The sequence below is a fragment of the Panthera tigris genome, chromosome D3 (assembly GCF_018350195.1).
Source record: "Panthera tigris isolate Pti1 chromosome D3, P.tigris_Pti1_mat1.1, whole genome shotgun sequence".
Classification (NCBI taxonomy): domain Eukaryota; kingdom Metazoa; phylum Chordata; class Mammalia; order Carnivora; family Felidae; genus Panthera; species Panthera tigris.
This window is the reverse complement of record NC_056671.1, coordinates 1949177-1966055: the sequence shown is the minus strand read 5'-3', so window position 1 is coordinate 1966055 and position 16879 is coordinate 1949177. Positions and strand designations below refer to the sequence as shown.

The window sequence follows — 16879 nt, the reverse complement described above, 5'->3', positions numbered from 1 at the left end:
AAAGGGGGCCCCAGGCCGCGCGGAGGGAGCCGGTGACCCGGGCCACTGACCTTGAGGGCGTTGTGGGATGTGCCGCCAGGCCGCCTCCTGCCCCCGTCCTCCAGCTGCGTCTCGGAGCAGAGCTCCTCCTCGTCCTCCTCCATGATGTCGGACAGGTCGGAGCCCCGGCTACTCTCCGTGTGGTACTCGTCTCCGTGGCAGCAGTGCGGCTGGGGGCCGAGAGCAGGGGACACCGTGGGGCCCCCGGAGTCGGGGCCCCCGGGCTGTGCTGCCACCCTTTCCCTGCCCTGCAGCCTTGGGAGCCCCCGACTCCTGCGTGTGCGTGCACGTGTGTATGCATATGCGTGTGTGCGTGTGCACAGGTGCGTGTGGCTCCCGTCAGCGGTGACAAGGGCCTGCACGTGTCCATCCCATCAAGCGCAGGGAGCCAGGAGGGCAGGGAGACGGCCCGGGGCTGCCCGCTCGGAGCCCAGCGGGAACAGGCGCAGACCCTTGCCGGCTCAGGCGGCCACAGGGCTAGGGCACGCGGTGTGTGCAGGGCGGGGGGCGGTGGGAAGCGGGCGTGTACGCACCATACAAAGGCACTGAAGGCTCTTACAAATATCATGTGGTCTAATACGCGCACCGTGGGGTGTCTGGAGAACAGCCCAGCCCGGGCAGGCAGTGGACTCCCCCGCCATGGGCTGTGTTCACCCTGCGCCCAGCTTGGGGGCCGCGTGAACGGTTTCACGGGAAAGCCCCCTTGCGGGTTTGGTGACATGCAAACAGAAACACAAAGAGCCCGGCCAGGAGCTCAGCTGCAGGTCAGCGCCACGTCCTCACTCACGGAGCGTCCGTCACCGACACCCCCAGCACCGACGGCAAAACAGACTGCGACCCCCCGAAACCGAATGCCCTGACGAGCTCAGATTTACGAACGCACTCTGCATTCGCTAGATGGCGGTAAGAAAGGTTTCTTTATTTTCCTGGTGGGCGACAAGACAAATGCATTTCATCGCATCCTGCGACATCCTTATTAAAAACACTCCAGCTTCCGATTCTACCCTAGATAAAAACATGCAAGCACTTCCAGCCACATTAAGCTCGTGGCCTAAGGTTTTGCCTGCATCGGCGGGGAGCAGTGGCCGGGAAGGTTCTCGGCCTGAGCCTCTGTCACCTCGGGGCTTGAGCTGTTCCAGCTGTCATTCTTTCAGTCAGGCACCAAGGAGAAGACATACAACGAATGGCTTTAAACACACAGAGACCAGGCTGATTTTAAGGAGGTCTTCCCCCAGGTGTGCAGGAAGTGCCCTCCTACACGAGAACGGTCTCATCGGATTCCAACCCCGTGATGAAGGAGTTAACTCGGGATGGAAGCAGGTGTCTACTGCTCGCCAGGGACATCGTTGGTGGGAATCCTATTCCTCTCTCGGTGCTGGGCACATGATGCCCAGTGAGATGTAGCAGGGAGTGACTTTTCTCCCAGTTAAGAGAAAAGTGCCTGCCCAATATATAAATCAATTAATCGCAAACATAAGCAAACTTACCGACAGGAATACTGTAATTGCAAGGGACTGTAATACTCCACTTACAACAATGGACAGATCATCTAGGCAGAAAATCAATGAAGAAACAATGGTCCTGGGGGCATACGGGTGGCTTGGTCGGTTAAGCGTCTGACTTAGGCTCACATCATGATCGCATGGTTCATGGGATCGAGCCCCACGTCGGGCTCTGTGCTGACAGCTCAGAGCCTGGCACCTGCTTTGGATTCTGTATCTCCCTCTCTCTCTGCCCCTCCCCTAATTCCCACTCTGTCTCTCTCTATAGATCTCAAAAATAAACATTAAAAAAATAAAAAAAATTAAAAAAAACAACAATTGCCCTGAATGATACACTGGACCAGACGTACTTGACAGATATATTCAGAACTTTTCATCTAACGGCAGCAGAATACACATTCTTTTCGAGTGCACATGGAACATTCTCCAAGACAGATCACACACTGGGCCACAAAACAGCCCTCAATAAATATACAAGAACTGAAATCATACCATGCATAGTTTCGGATCACAATGCTATGAAACTTGAAATCGACCACACACACAGAAATTTTGGAAAACCTCCAAATACATGGAGGTTAAAGAACGTCCTACTAAAGAACGAATGGGTCAACCAGGAAACTGAAGAAATTAAAAAATATATGGAAGCAAATGAAAATGAAAACACGACAGTCCAAACCCTTTGGGATGCAGTGAAGGCAGCCCTAAGAGGAAAATACATTGCAATCCAGGCCTATCTCCAGAAGCAACAAAAATCCCAAATACAAAACCTAACCACACAACCACAGGAACTAGAGGCAGAACAGCAAAGAAATCCCAAGGCCATCAGCAGAAGAGAAATAATAAAGATTAGAGCAGAAATAACCAACACAGAATCCAAAACAACAACAACAACAAAAAAAAACCAGTAGAACTGATCACTGAATCTAAGAGCTGGTTTTTTTTGAAAGAATAAATAAAACTGATAAACCCCTAGCTAGACTTGTCAAAAAGAAAAGGGAGACACCCCAAATAGATAAAATCATGAATGAAAGGAGGAGAGATCACAACCAACACCACAGAAATACAGATGACTCTCAGAAAATACTATAAAAAACTTATATGCCAACAAACTGGGCAACCTGGAAGAAATGGACAAATTCCTAAGCACCCACAGACTTCCAAAACTCAAACAGGAAGAAACAGAAAATCTGAAGAGACCCATAACCAGCGAAGAAATTGAATCAGTTATCAAAAATCTCCCAACATGTAAGAGCCCAGGACCAGATGGCTTCCCTGAGGAATTCTACCAGACATTTAAAGCAGAGTTAATACCTATCCTTCTCTCAAGCTGTTCCAAAAAGTAGAAATGGAAGGAAAACTTCCAGACTCATTCTATGAAGCCAGCATTACCTTGATTCCCAAACCAGACAGAGACCCCACCACACAGAAGGAGAACTATAGGCCAATATCTCTGATGAATATGGATGTGAAAACTCTCAACAACCTAATAGCAAATCAAATCCAACAGTACATTAAAAGAATTATTCACCATGATCAAGTGGGATTCATCCCCGGGATGCAGGGCAGGTTCAATATTCGCACATCAATGTGATTCATCACATTAATAGAAGAAAGGATAAGAACCATATGGTCTCGTCAGCAGATGCAGAAAAAGCATTTGACAAAACACAGCATCCTTTCTTGATGAAAACCCTCCAGAAAGTCGGGATAGAAGGAATATACTTAAACGTCATAGAAGCCATTTACGAAAAGCCCACAGCTAATATCATCCTCAACGGGGAAAAACGGAGAGCCCTCCCCCTGAGATCAGGGACACGACAGGGACGTCCCCTCTCACCACTGTTGTTTAACATAGCGTTGGAAGTCCCAGCCTCAGCAATCAGGCAACAAAACGAAATCGAAGGCATCCAAATTGGCAAAGAAGAAGTCAAACTTTCACTTTTCCCAGACAACATGATACCCTAAGTGGAAAACTCGAAAGACTCCACCAAAAAGCTGCCGGAACTGATACGCGAGCTCCGCAAAGTCCGAGGATGTAAAATTAACGTACAGAAATCGGTTGCACTTCTACACACCAATAATGAATCGGCAGAGGAATCAAGGAACTGATCCCGTTTACAACTGCACCACACGCAACGGAACACTACTCGACAACGAGAAAGAATGAAACCCTGCCATCTGCAACAACGTGGATGGAACTGGAAGGTACTATGCTGAGTGAAGTCAGTCAGAGAAGGACAGATGGATGTTCTCACTGATATGTGAAATTTAAGATACTTAACAGAGGACCATGCAGGAAGGGAAGGGAAAAAAATAGCTACAAACTGAAGGGGAGTCAAGCCGTAAGAGACTCTTAAATACAGAGAACAAACTGAGAGTTGATGGGAGGTTGGGGTGGGGGGAGACGGGAAAACGGGTGATGGGCATTAAGGAAGGCACTTGCTGGGATGAGCACTGGGTATTGTATGTAAGTGACGCATCATGGGAATCTACTCCCGAAGCCAAGAGCACACTGTATACGCTGTATGTTAGCTAACTTGGCCATAAATTACATTAAAAAGAGAGAGAGAGAGAGAAAGTGTCTGAAAAGAAAGCCCCCTTCTTTTCTCTCCCTTCCTTCCTCCCTTCCTCCCTGGGGGGCTGCCACATGAGGGTGTGATTATCGGAGCCACGGCAGCCACTTTGGAACCACGAGAGGAAGGCCAAAAGCATCGAAGCCTGAGAAGCCAGAGCCCAGACGCACCTGGAAGGCTGAATCAACCTTCCTCCTGCGTGGGCTTCCTATTCCTGTATGGTGGGGTAATGAAGTATGTTCATCCCCTCTGTCATCGTTAGCTGGGTGTCCTGTTTCTCGTGTTAACATCGAGGCAAGCGGAATTCTTTTAACCTTGCAGACAAAGAACCCCGATGCCTGGAGACGCTGGGAAACTTGCCCGTGGAGCTACCGCCAGCCAGGCAGGGCCAGGATGTGACCCCAAGTGTGTGAGTCCAACATCGCCCCCAAGGCCGTGACACTGCCCTGCCCTGTGTGTGCCGTGGGTGGCGGATGACCTGCGGTGTCTTCACGCCCTGACACTCCCCCCCCCCCCCCCCCCCCCCGCCCACTGCAGGGCCTGACACCAATCAAGGACGCTTCCGTTAGAGCGCACACGTCCAGAAACTGCAGCCAAAACCCACACTGGATGCACCCGCCGCCCAAGAGGCTGGTCTGGACGTTGTGTGCCCTGGGGGCGGGATGCGGACCCTTGAATTTCTGGTTCCCCCCGCCCCGATGCCTGGCACATGGCAGATACCCAACAAACATTTTTCCCATTAGTAAAGTGAATAAACAAATGGTAGGTTTTGCCCAACTTGACCAGGTGGTTATCTGTGGCTTTACCTGGCCCACAAAACCGCCCCCATGACCAGACGCCAGGACAGGGCAGTCGGGGAGTGTGGAAGCCTTCTGGAACCATCCCCAGGGGAGGTCACAAACGCACGGGCACCGTTACATCTAAAGCTCCCAAACCGACCGAGTGCCGTAACCGGGCCGGGTGCCTCCTCCTCCCCCCAGGGACGGGGATGGCCATGGCCCTGGCCCTGCAGAGGCCAGGGCACTGAGGCCAGGGGAGGCCGGCGGGGACCCCAGTCCACGCTTACCTGCTTGCCAAGCTCTGAGCCTCTCAGGAAGTCGTCCACCGAGGCGCCCCTCCTCTTGACGTCCGGGGAGCCGTAGCCGTCCTCCTCGTCTGAGTTTACATACAGACTGCCACCCCTCTCCAAGAAGATGCTCCTTTTCTCTAACTTGGAAGGACAAAAAAGAAGCGGTCGGGAGGGCTGCAGAGGGGAAGGGGGCCTCCAGGCCCCCACGTCTCCTGGGCTCGGCCCTTCCTTGGCCCAGCCCCCTGTCCCCCTGGGGGCCACCGTGGGCTTGGGCAGGTTTTCTGGTGCACTGCCCCCCTCCCTTGCCAGAACCACTTCCAGTCTTTGATGGTAACCTACAGAAACCAACGGAAAGTTCTCTCTCCATGTGTCCCATTTGCCTGGCTCTCTCGATCTGATTAACTAACGTTTTCTTGAAAAACGAGATTCACACATTTGCTTTCTCTCCATGCCTTCTGAAAAGCGAGCTGGCCAGGGAACCAGCAGCCCCGGTCTCTGGCTCCCGCCTGCTGTCGGACGCCCTCCCTGGGGGTCTTAGAGCTGCGGGATGTGCGGCTGCCGTCCAGGAGAGCACAGGGGCACCTGTTCACCTGCCAGGCCCTTCCTGCCCACAAAGCCTCGCCGAAAGCACCTGACATTCCGGGCCTGGGCTTCTGCTTTGTGAGACTCAGCACGGAGGCGGGGGGCCCCCCGGTCAGTGTGCGTATTCAGGACCGTTCTCGTCACAAGTCACAAATTAATGTCGAACTCTTTTTTTAAGTATTCCAGGCCCATACTGAATCAACTAGGAGATGTCACATAAAAGCCTGGATTTGTGGTGTTACAGGCGACACTGAAGGCTGTCACTGAACCCCTCATCCCTCCTGGCTGTTCTGAATGTCCCTGTGTCTCTCAGCTCTGACCTTCAGGGTCTGCACCCTTCCAGAGGTGCCCTGACCTGGTCCCCAGCCCGGAGGCAGGCTGGCCAGCCCTGGGGACATCCCAGAAGTGGGGGCTCCCCAGCACTGGCACGGATCTCTCCATCCGGCAGCTCAGAGAGGGCGCCGTCAGGGGTCAGGCTCCTGGAGACCCTACAGGCTGGACAGGCGGAGTGGAGGGGGACACTGACCACCACGGTCCCTGTGCCAGAGCCCTGACCACAGGCCGCAGCAGACATGCTGGGCACCCCAGGAGACCAATGCACCCGAGGAAGGGATGGGGTCCTGGCCCTGGCAGGGAGGGGGGTATGGCTCCCAGCCGGGCCGAGGGACGGTGGGACCAGGGAGAAGACACCCAGCCTTACCCGGCTGCTCTCGGCCACTCTCTGCGCGGCTTCCCGGGCCATGGCCTTGGCGACGGAGGTGGAGACCGGGGTGCCCTGCGGCTGCGGCAGGATCCGGCTGGGCGAGGGCGACCGCCGCCCCGGGCCCGAGCCCTGCATGCTGGGTGGCTCCAGCATGTGCCCGTGGGCGGGGGCCGGTGCCCGGCTCTGCTCCCAGGCCTCGTCCGCCATGATGTGGGGACCCGGGTGTTCCTCTTTGGTATCAGGGGCTCCGGCACTTGCTAATGGCTTCGGTGTGGGAGCGGTTCTCGGGTGGGGGGTTGGAGGCACCAGGAGGTCGGGGGGAATGGCAGTGAAGGCAGAGTCCGCGGACTCGCCCTGTGCAGAGAGGGTCCGCACGGTCACGGCCCTGGCTTCCAGGCTCCGCAGCCGCACCAGCTCCACGGCCGCGCTGTCCGCCACGGGGGAGATGACCTCAGCCACCTGTCCACAGAGAGTGCTGGTCACGGGCTGCCCGCGTCCCCCCAGCTTGTCCCCCTGCACCCTGACCAGCGCGAGACAGCCTCTCGTGCCCAGGGACTGGGGCCCGTCTGTGCCCAGCTAGACGCACTGCCCAGCCTGGAGATCAAAGGGGCCTTAGAGAGGGGACCAGGCAGGAGTCAGGCTCCTGGACTGGGGGCTGGGGACTTCTACCAACCCTGCACCTGCCAGCTGTTGGAGGTTTCCAGGGCACAAACCAGGGCCACGCTTTTTCCTTCCATGTCCGGCACCAATTCAGATACAGATGCAGGGGCCCCAGAGGCATGAGAACACTCAGTGTAAACTACGAAAGCTGGGTTGGGGGAGGGGGGCAGGCAAAGGCCACAGTGGACTTCCTGCTGCCTGAGAGGGAGGACAGCTCCTCTTATGCACATAGCCTGCCTGTGGGCTTCCCCACAGAAGTGGAGCAGAAGGGGGTCCTGGAGAAGGAGGGGAAGGAAGGGAGCAGAGGAGGTCCTGAGGGAGGAGGAGGGACAGAGGGGAAGAGTGAGGAACAGAGGGGAGTCCTGGGGAGGAGGGGCAGAGAGGAGGAGGGAGTAAGGGGAGGAGCAGAGGTGAGTCCTAGGGGAGGAGGGGAGCAGAGGGAGTCCTGGGGGAGGAGGGGAGCAGAGGGGGTCCTGACGGAGGAGGAGAGTCCTGGGGGAGGAGGGGAGCAGAGGTGAGGACTAGGGGAGGAAGGGAGCAGAAGGGAGTCCTGGGGGAGGAGGGGAGCAGAGGGGAGTCCTGGGGGAGGAGGGGAGCAGAGGGGGTCCTGGGGGAGGAGGAGAGTCCTGGGGGAGGAGGGGAGCAGAGGGGAGTCCTGGGGGAGGAGGAGAGTCCTGGGGGAGGAGGGGAACAGAGGGGAATCCTGGGGGAGGAGGGGAGCAGAGGGGGTCCTGGGGGAGGAGGGGAGCAGAGGGGGTCCTGGGGGAGGAGGAGAGTCCTGGGGGAGGAGGGGAACAGAGGGGAATCCTGGGGGAGGAGGGGAGCAGAGGGGGTCCTGGGGGAGGAGGGGAGCAGAGGGGGTCCTGGGGGAGGAGGAGAGTCCTGGGGGAGGAGGGGAGCAGAGGTGAGGACTAGGGGAGGAAGGGAGCAGAAGGGAGTCCTGGGGGAGGAGGGGAGCAGAGGGGGTCCTGAGGGAGGAGGAGAGTCCTGGGGGAGGAGGGGAGCAGAGGGGAGTCCGGGGGAGGAGGGGAGCAGAGGGGAGTCCTGGGGAGGAGGGTGCAGGGGAGCATACCGCCTGCAGGTGGCAGTGTTTAAGGACAAGGCAGGCCGATGTCAGAGAGGAGCCTGCACTTGCTAGGTCACCCCGGGTCCTCGGGGGAACAGCAGGATGGACAGAAGCTTCCCAAGCCTCCCCCCAAGGCACCAACGTCTGTGTCATGGGCCAGGACAGAGTTGGGCCTCGTGTGTTGAGGTGCGGCTGTCTTGCTCAGTGCTCCCAAGGAGGGCTCCCCTTGGCCGCTGGTACCACCTTGTGGAGTTTGTGAGCCTGTCAGCGGCGGGGAGGGGGAGTGCTGATTTTGTGGGGACGGAGAAGTGAGTTTTCAGTACTGAGGGGAGTTGCAAGAACCGCCCATGGCAGGGCAAACGTTGTGGGAGGAGGGCAAAGAAGATTCTGGAAAGGGGAAGGACAGGAGAGAAGGGGGCTGGGGCGTTCTGCGGGGGGCGGTGGGCACCCCTCTGGGTGCTGTTTAGGAAGTGCTGGTGGTCCTGGGGGTGGAGGAGAGAGGGGAGAGGGAGGGCGCCCCCAAGTGCTCACCCCTCCAGGAGCAGGTGCGGGCAGGCCCCGCCCCCACACGCCACCGAACCAGAACTCACCCTCTGCCCTTTTGCGTACACGCCGTAGCCGGTCACGTTCGCCCCGTTGGACAGCCCGGCAGTCGTCAGGGCGGGTGGCTTCCAGGAGACCTGGACGGTTGCTGGGGTGGGCCCAGCGTGGACGGTGACATCTTGGGGGGGCGCCGGAGGGCCTGGGGGCACAGAAGGCAGCACTTTCAGGGCACGGCCCTCTGGCAGGCGGGCGGCTGCTCTGCCCACTGCTCTCACCCGGGAGGACAGCGCCGGGCCGGGTCGCCAGGGCAGGAGGTCGGGGTGAGGAAAGGCAGAGGCAGCAGGAGGGCGGAAGCTCCCAGCGTGCACCGCGGCTCTGCCGCTCACCTGGACGCTGATCCGCCCTCCGGGGCCACCTGCGCCCTGCTCCCAGCCCACCAGGTGGATGCCATCACCCGCCACGGGATCGGCTCCGGTCGCGCTAGGAGATACCCGCGTTTGGGAGACGGAGGCGATCCCTCCCTCTCTCCCTGCCCCTCTCCCTGCTTCCCCCTCCCCTTCCTCTCTCTGTCTATCAGACTAGACAGGACGCAGGCGTGGGCCACGTATCTTGCCACCCCAGGGAGGGGACAGAGCTGAGCGACAAGACACGGGTGCGAGGACACCATCTGAACCTGAGAGCCCAGCTGTGCACACAGGTGCACCAGTGGCACACCAGGTGCGTGTCGTGCCTCAGCCGGTCTGGACGTGCCCACTGGTCTTGAGCAGTTCAAGCCACGTGGAGGCAGTGGCCGTGTCCCCGGTCCTTCTGGCGGCTCCTGGTGACAACAGGATCGCCAGTGCTGCCTGTCACCCGCGGGAGACCTCCTTTCCCGTGGGTCTGGTGCCAACCCCCCACCACACATCTTCCTGTTGGAACGCGCGCGTGGCATTTCACTCGGAAGGGAATGTGTTTATAACGTCCAGGAGGAAGGCCCTGAGCCCCACACGCCTTGCTACCGTCCCCCCAAGGCGTGAGTTTCCGGGTGGGAGGGCACCAGCTGTCCGGCGAGGCTCCTCCGTGAGCCACACGTTCTTCCACTCGCCACGGGTGCTCACACAGGCCTCGGGTGGCCGCGCGCACCCACTCTGCACACGAGGCGATCAGGGTTCAAGAGGAGTCGCTGAGCCATCGAGTGTGGGAGGCGGGGCTCACGCCCACACCCGCCCAGGCCCACTTGCAAGGGCAGCTTCGAGTCCACCGTCAAACAGCCGCCGTGAGGAAGGTCCTCCCGCCGTCTTCGCAGCCTGGCCGGGAGGGAAGCTCTACCCGGACGGCTCCCTCACACGTGACGTGCTTCCAAAGGAAGGCGTGCTGAGGGCCTGACCAGAGAGCAGACGTCCTCTCCTCTGTGCTCCCCCATCCACTCACCGCTCGGCGCGGACTCGGCCCCTCCTGGACGCCGGACCTGTCGCTTTGTGACCACATCCTCCTAGAAACGCAAACGAGCCAGAGGCAGGACGGACAGGACGGGGCGCAGATCAGAGGGCACCGGAGCCTGCCCGCCCGGGTTCCAGTCCCACATCCGCCAATTACTGGCGTGGGACCTTGGACGACCGCTCGCCCTTCCTGTCTTTATTTAGTCACCGTATCTAAAGACAGACGCAAGACGGCACCTACCGGCAACAACGGCTACGTACTCACTAGAACATCGTCGTCATGTTACTATTCTGCCTCTGCTCAGACAGCTACACTCAGTTTCCAAACTTCCCTCTCGGTAAGACGGGCCAAGTGACAGACTTCCGCACAGCAGCCCTCCAAAGACTCCCCAGGTGAACCTTCAAGGCCTTGCCCCTTGTGGTGGTCTGAGAAGGAGATGACCCCCGGGGGCAACCTTAGAGGCCACGTACTGGAAAGGGTGAGGCCACGGGATGGACGTGCCCGGGTCCCCGGATGGCCGCTGGAACAGAGCTGCCCACCAGGAACGTGTGCGTCGGATCGACTCGTGCGCGAGCCTCTGAGAAATCACAGTTTCTAACATACAATAAACAATCAGTATCACCAAGCTCACCAAGCTGCGCGACGAAGAGAACTAAGATGTACGTAAAGTGCTCATAAGAGCACACGGGCCCGGAGTAAGCGCCATCTGTATGCTTACTGTTGTTACCGGTCGTTTCAACTTGACCCCAAGGGCACGATACTGCTCCCCCTCCCATAAAAGACACCGAAATCCCTACCTTCTATATCAGAAGTGGAGGGCCATTCTGGAGGGAACAGTCCTTTGGGTGGGAATCACCTGTTTCAGGGGCTGCTGGTAGTTGGATGGTGTCTGACCAGACTCCGGGGATTTCGCGGGGAGGAGTCTGTGCTCAGTCTCCAAGGGTGACTGTTCCTTCTCAAGCACTGCTAATCGCATCAACCGTGAGTGCCGTCTGTCTCCCTTCCCTGTGATTGGTCACCATCGCGGACTCACCCCCAGAGCATGGGACAGATCGCGGGGGCTCTCATCCACTCACAGCTGACTGGCTGCCAGGGCTCTCGGAAACACCGTGGGGCACCACTTCCCCGAGTCTCCCCAACACTGTCCTCGTGACCTGGTTGCGTTCACAGATGAAAGCAATCAGTGGTTCTCGTCAGAGCCAGACTGCTCTCCTTTGTCGCAAAGAACACCCAGCAGGGAGAAAAGCAGCCCACGCCTCATGGCAGAGAGAAGACTCTCGACCCATTTCAAAATGCTTCCCGTGAACACACCCAACGTGGTTCATCCCGCGCTACGGGGTAGAGAGGGCGGACACCGTGGCTTGCACTTTTTAAGATGGGAAACACATAGCACATCGCACACGTAACCAGATTCCTTCTCATTCTCTCCTAGGGCACCGCCCAGCTGGCTCGTGTGAGAGACAGAGTCCAAGCAGAAAGTGGCAGAGGCAGTCTTGCTATCGTGGAATTGGAAGGTGGCATTCAGTGATGGCAGAGATGACAGAAATCGAGAAGAGAAATCCCAGAGAGGGGCGATGCAATGCAACAGGATCCCTAACCTCTGTGTGCCCGTTCCCCTCACACTATTTACGCAGTGACTCCTAAGTCGTGCCTGTGCAGGGCAGACAAGGATGCAAGGAACATACAGGAAAGGAAAACAGCCAGACGGCTGCAGAGTTCAGTGGTGATTCTGAGAGCTGCCTGGTGCTGAGACGAAGGACTTGGGGTTCAAGTCCTGCCAGGTCAGAGGAGCCTGGGTTTTCCACTGGAGACACGGAAGGTCCAAACCACAGAAGCTGGGATCATACATCAGGATGGAGGGCTGCATTCTAAAGGCAAAAATGAAATACACCCAACCAAATAAAGCTAAAACAAGCATATACTAGACGTAGATATGTCACAAGTAATATAACTGTCTGCAAGGATAAACCTCAACACCCTCCAGAGGTGCTGTTGTCGCTGTTACTGAGAAAGGTAACAGAATTCAGTCTCCACAGTGCATAATCTACACTGTCCAACACACAATGAAAGTCACCACATGTGGAAAGAAATGAGCGAATATGTGATTGAGAGAAAAAACAGTCAGTAGACACAGGCCCATATGTGACTCAGGTGTTAGAATTAGCAAAGACTTTAAAACAATTATTACAAACAGGTTAAAAATGTATAGGTAAAGATGAATGTGATAGGCCAAGAGATGGGAATCCCCAGAGTGATAAGAAAATTAAAAAAAAAAAAAAAAGAACCAAATGAAAATCCTAGAACTGAAAACTCCAATGGCCAAAATAAAAATTTCATTTAATGGTCTTAACAGCAGATTAGACACTGCAAAAGACAGATCTAATAAAGTTGAAGATATTATCATAGAAATTATCCTAACTGAAACACAATGAGGAAAATGATTTAAAAAATTAACAGAAGTTCATACATCTGTATGACATTAGCAAGCAATTTGACTCACGTACAATTAGGTTCTCAGACGGGAAAGACAGAATAAGGTAGAAAAAATGTGGAGATATAAAATTTGAAATTTGCAGAAAAACTACCACCAATACCACCCTTATATCAAGGATTGTCAGTAAATTTCAAAAAAGACAAAGAGAAAAATCTTGAAAGCAGTCAGGGAATGAATGGGACAATAGAAAACTCAGCTGACTCCTTGTAGAAATATGGAAGGCCAAGAGAAAAGGAATGACATTTCCAAAGTCCTGAAATTTAAAAAAAAAGCCTAGAATTCTATATCCAGAGAAAAAATTATCTTTAAATAAATGTGAAATAATGAGGATTTTTTTTTTTTACCTAAGCAAAAGAATTCTGCAAGAGACGCTAAAGGAAATTGTTCAGAGCTAAAAGGAAATCATAACAGATGGAAATGTGGACCAAAAAGGGATACAACATTATTATAACACAATGAAACATATGATAGAATATATAAAAGCAATAGCAAAATTGAAGGTGCATAAGTGGAATTACACACTGGTACTATTCTTCCCTTATAAATAAGATTATGTTATTAATGTAGACTAATTCTTAATAAGCTAAATAGGCATGTGTTACTCCCTACATCAATCTTAAAACAAATATAAAGAGTTATAACAACAACAACAAAAGAGTCAGCAGAGGAGAAAATGGAATAGAAAAAAAACTCTTAGTTGATCCCCACCCCCCACCCCCCCCCACACAAAAGCAGGGAAAGATGAAGAAAGAAACCAGACAGGACAAATGAAACATGAAGAACAAATGGCAGACTTAAAGTCATATCAATCATTGTACTAAACGTGAAGGAACTAAAGATTCCAATTAAAAGGCAGAGACTGTCATACTGTTATAACACCAAGACCCATTCACAGACCACTTGCAAGAGACATACAAAAAATAAAAATACAAAGAACTTGAAAGGTTAGGAAGAGATATAACATGCAAATACTAAGCATGGAAAAGCTGGTAGTCCTGTGAGTATCAGACAAAACCGACTTCAAGACAAAAACTAATTATCAGAGACAAAGAGGTGCATTTCATTACAAAAAAGGAGTCAATTCATCATGAAAAACTAACGATTTTAAATGTGCATGTGCCAGGGCGCCTGGGTGGCTCAGTCAGTGAAGTGTCCGACTTCAGCTCAGGTCATGATCTCATGGTTCGTGGGTTCAGGCCCTGCGTCGGGCTCTGTGCTGACAGCTCGGAGCCTGGAGCCTGCTTTGGATTCTGTGTCTCCCTCTGTCTTCCCCTCCCTAGATCACACTCTGTGTCTCTCTCTCTCTCAAAAATAAACAAACATTAAAAAAAATTTTACAAAAATGTGTATGTGCCTACAAATGGAGCTCCACAATATATAAAGCTAAAATGAGAACACTGAAGAAGAAATTAGACATGCAGACAATAACTCTCAATGACCGGATAGACCAAGCAGACAAAACCCAGGAAGGACATGAGGAATTTACAAGTTCTATCGATAGGTCTCTCATGGCCCATCTGGGAAGCAGCCTGCCCTTCCTGCAGCGACGGGGGACTCTGCATGCAGGCTCCTGGTCACGATCTGCTTTGAATCTTGGAGGCTGCAAATACCAAGCCAGGCCCAGCAGGCGGGGGGGACAGGATAGCTCAGGAGAAATGCCAGCCCCTCTGTCCTCACTCAAGTATGCAATTCACCTGGCACTGGGAGAGTGGGGGTCACGCAGGGCAACGTTTGGCCCAGGCTGGAGGGAGGAAGTCAGGCCGCTCCCAGTGAGCAGGCCTGGCCTCTTCAGGGGCCCGCTGCCAGCTGGGAATGATGTGCCTTGTTTGTCTAGGCCCTGCTGGGTCCCCGTAGCTGCCAGAGTCCTTTTGAGGAAATGCTGTATGCAGTGTTGCAAACCCTAAAGATAATCTTAAATTCTGATCTGAAATCTGCCGGTGAACGCCACCTTTAAATTCCACACCGAGAATTTAGGTACCACAACGGCTACCACTGAAAACGTTTCCTGCCCCAAACCATTCACATGGCTGGTGTCCCAAAGCACACACATTGCCCATCCCACTGCTGACGACTGTCCCTGGGACATGCAGGGACAGTTGCAATCCCACCTGCGAGATCCGGTATTGGCTTGCTCGGGACCCACGAGATCTGTCTCCTGGGCTGTGAGTGGCTTCTCGTAAAGGAGGGACTCTGGAACTCGTGATGTGCCAGCCTCTCTGCGGAGCGGGTCGCTCTATCCAGACCAGTTTTCTGAGGGCTTGCGCCGCAGCCTGTGGCTGGCACCAGTCTTCAGAAAGCCCGTTAACTCGTTCAGGGTCACCAGTGTTCCCTTGACCACCTGGCTCTGGCACTTTGGAAGTCGATTAAGCTATCAGGCCTCATTGTTCTTAAGGGCAATGGCCAAGAGCGGAAACCGGTCCGGGATCTGCCTCGGTGCTCACTTCTACCTACGGTGGAATCACACTACAGGATTCGTGGGTGAAGAAAGCCTGGTAACTGCCGTTCCGCCACCCCCGGCCCAGCTCCCCACACTCGGGCCCAGAGATGCGGACCAGCGGGAGCGGCGCTCACGTCCGTCACGTCGGGGTGCCTCGAACGAGTCATACCCGACACGAGTTCAGAGGGGCTGGTCTAGGAGCACCCCTTTCCTCCCACGCAGGGCAAGCTGCCCCCAGGCCTTCCACTCACTCCACTCACCACGGACAGGACACCGCTCCTTCTGGTCAGGAGACAGAAACGTTTGCGACGAACCCAATGTTGGGTCCACTACCCCCAGAATTCACGGGCTCAAATCCTCGCCTCCAGACCCCGAATCTGCCGGTGCCTCGGTCTCACATTCAGCCTCCAGAGTTGTGAGGCCAGACCGTCCGCGGCGTGAGCCCTCAGGCGTACGGACGAAGACATCGGTGACGGGGAGTTAAGCTGCGGCACACGACCCGTGCTCACACCCCACCTGGACCCCGTCCTCTCCATCGCACCCTGGGCTTCTCTAGAAGCCTCCGGGGGGGACCAATGCCGTGTGCCCCCTCGTCCCTCCTGAGCCCCCACGGAGCCCTGAGCTTGGCGTGTCTTGTCTCTTGTGCCCCCAGCACTGACCCACAACCTCACGGTAGGCTTCAGGGGAAAGGGGGGGGTCCTCGTTATCCCAGTTTTCATGACTGACACCGGTGGCCGGGCAGGGAATCAACTCAGCACGGAAGACAAAGGTGCTGACCCTTTATGACTCGTCTCCTCCTCAGACCGCCTCCCGCCGTCGGGTAGAGTCTGCCCCCCTGCCCGCGGGTCAGGCTGCTTTGTGGGTCAGGCGCCCATTGATTACAGGCCTGGCACACGCTGGAGAACACGACGACACGGAAGTAAACCATCACGAACTGAAAAGCCCACGTTGTGTGGGACGGAAGACGTTATGCAGCCGCTTAAAATGATCCCGGAGAAGAAACGAACTGTCTGTGAAAACTACTGACAAGCGAGGTTCGGCAGGACGGGATTAACGAATCACAGAGGTCCGACAAAGGGGCGGCTGAGACGGGCACTTCCGGGGGATCTCGCGAGTAACTTGGGACTAAGAGACGATCCGCAGGAGACAGATGACACCCCTGAACGTTCTCGAAGAATAAGAAGGCTGCTCCTCCCGCCGGTACCCAGGCTCCCCCCCACCGGGCACAGCTGACCTACATGGACGGGCGGCCCTGGACGGGCCCCACAGCAAAGAGCAGCACAGCAGACGTTTCTGGAGATCGGGGGGGGGGGGTAGCTGCCCCTTAGCGGCACGGGGACCCTGGAGGATCGGCAACGAGCTGACCCCGCAGGCGCGTGTACCTGAGCCCCTCTCTACAACCGCCCAGGGTGTGTGTGGGAAGGGAGGCGCGTCACTTCTCCTGCCATCCTTCCTAGTGGAGGACGCACAGGAGACGGGCTCTCCCTGGCAGACGTGCCCAGAACCCAGAAGGGCGTCTACGGTGGGACGACACGCCTTCGACGCAAATCCATCCCCGTGTTTGCGTCCAAAGGAAAAACTGAGACGGAAAAGAACCGTCGCGAAGGCATGTAGGCGCTTCATTCGCTGTCGCCCTCCACGAGCGCACGCGTGTGGCGGCCACGCCGTTGGGGAGACGTCCTCGCCCGTCCCCGAGGTGGTCTCGCCTCCTCCCGTCCGTTCCGGGCTAGGCCTCTTGCACGTGCCAGTGTCAGAAGGAATGCTCTCAAAACCACGGTCCCCAAACAAA

The 16879-nt window shown here is 55.5% G+C and overlaps 1 protein-coding gene across 15 annotated transcripts in view; it reads right to left on the bottom strand.

The window, feature by feature from the left end:
- RIMBP2 (RIMS binding protein 2) overlaps positions 1-16879 on the bottom strand; it is a 95175-nt gene that overhangs the window by 23056 nt on the left and 55240 nt on the right. For 13 of the 15 annotated variants that reach the window (XR_006210214.1, XM_042963106.1, XM_042963103.1 and 10 more), the window contains 4 exons: positions 8788-8939; positions 6469-6930; positions 5184-5327; positions 51-209 (listed from right to left, as the gene is read on the bottom strand). Coding sequence is in view for 14 of the 15 variants with exons in the window: in XM_042963106.1 (XP_042819040.1) it covers positions 51-209; positions 5184-5327; positions 6469-6930; positions 8788-8939 (917 nt within the window). In the remaining variant the exon portion in view is untranslated. The remainder of the gene's footprint in view (positions 1-50; positions 210-5183; positions 5328-6468; positions 6931-8787; positions 8940-16879) is intronic. The other 2 variants (XM_042963096.1, XM_042963101.1) reach the window with 1 other exon arrangement.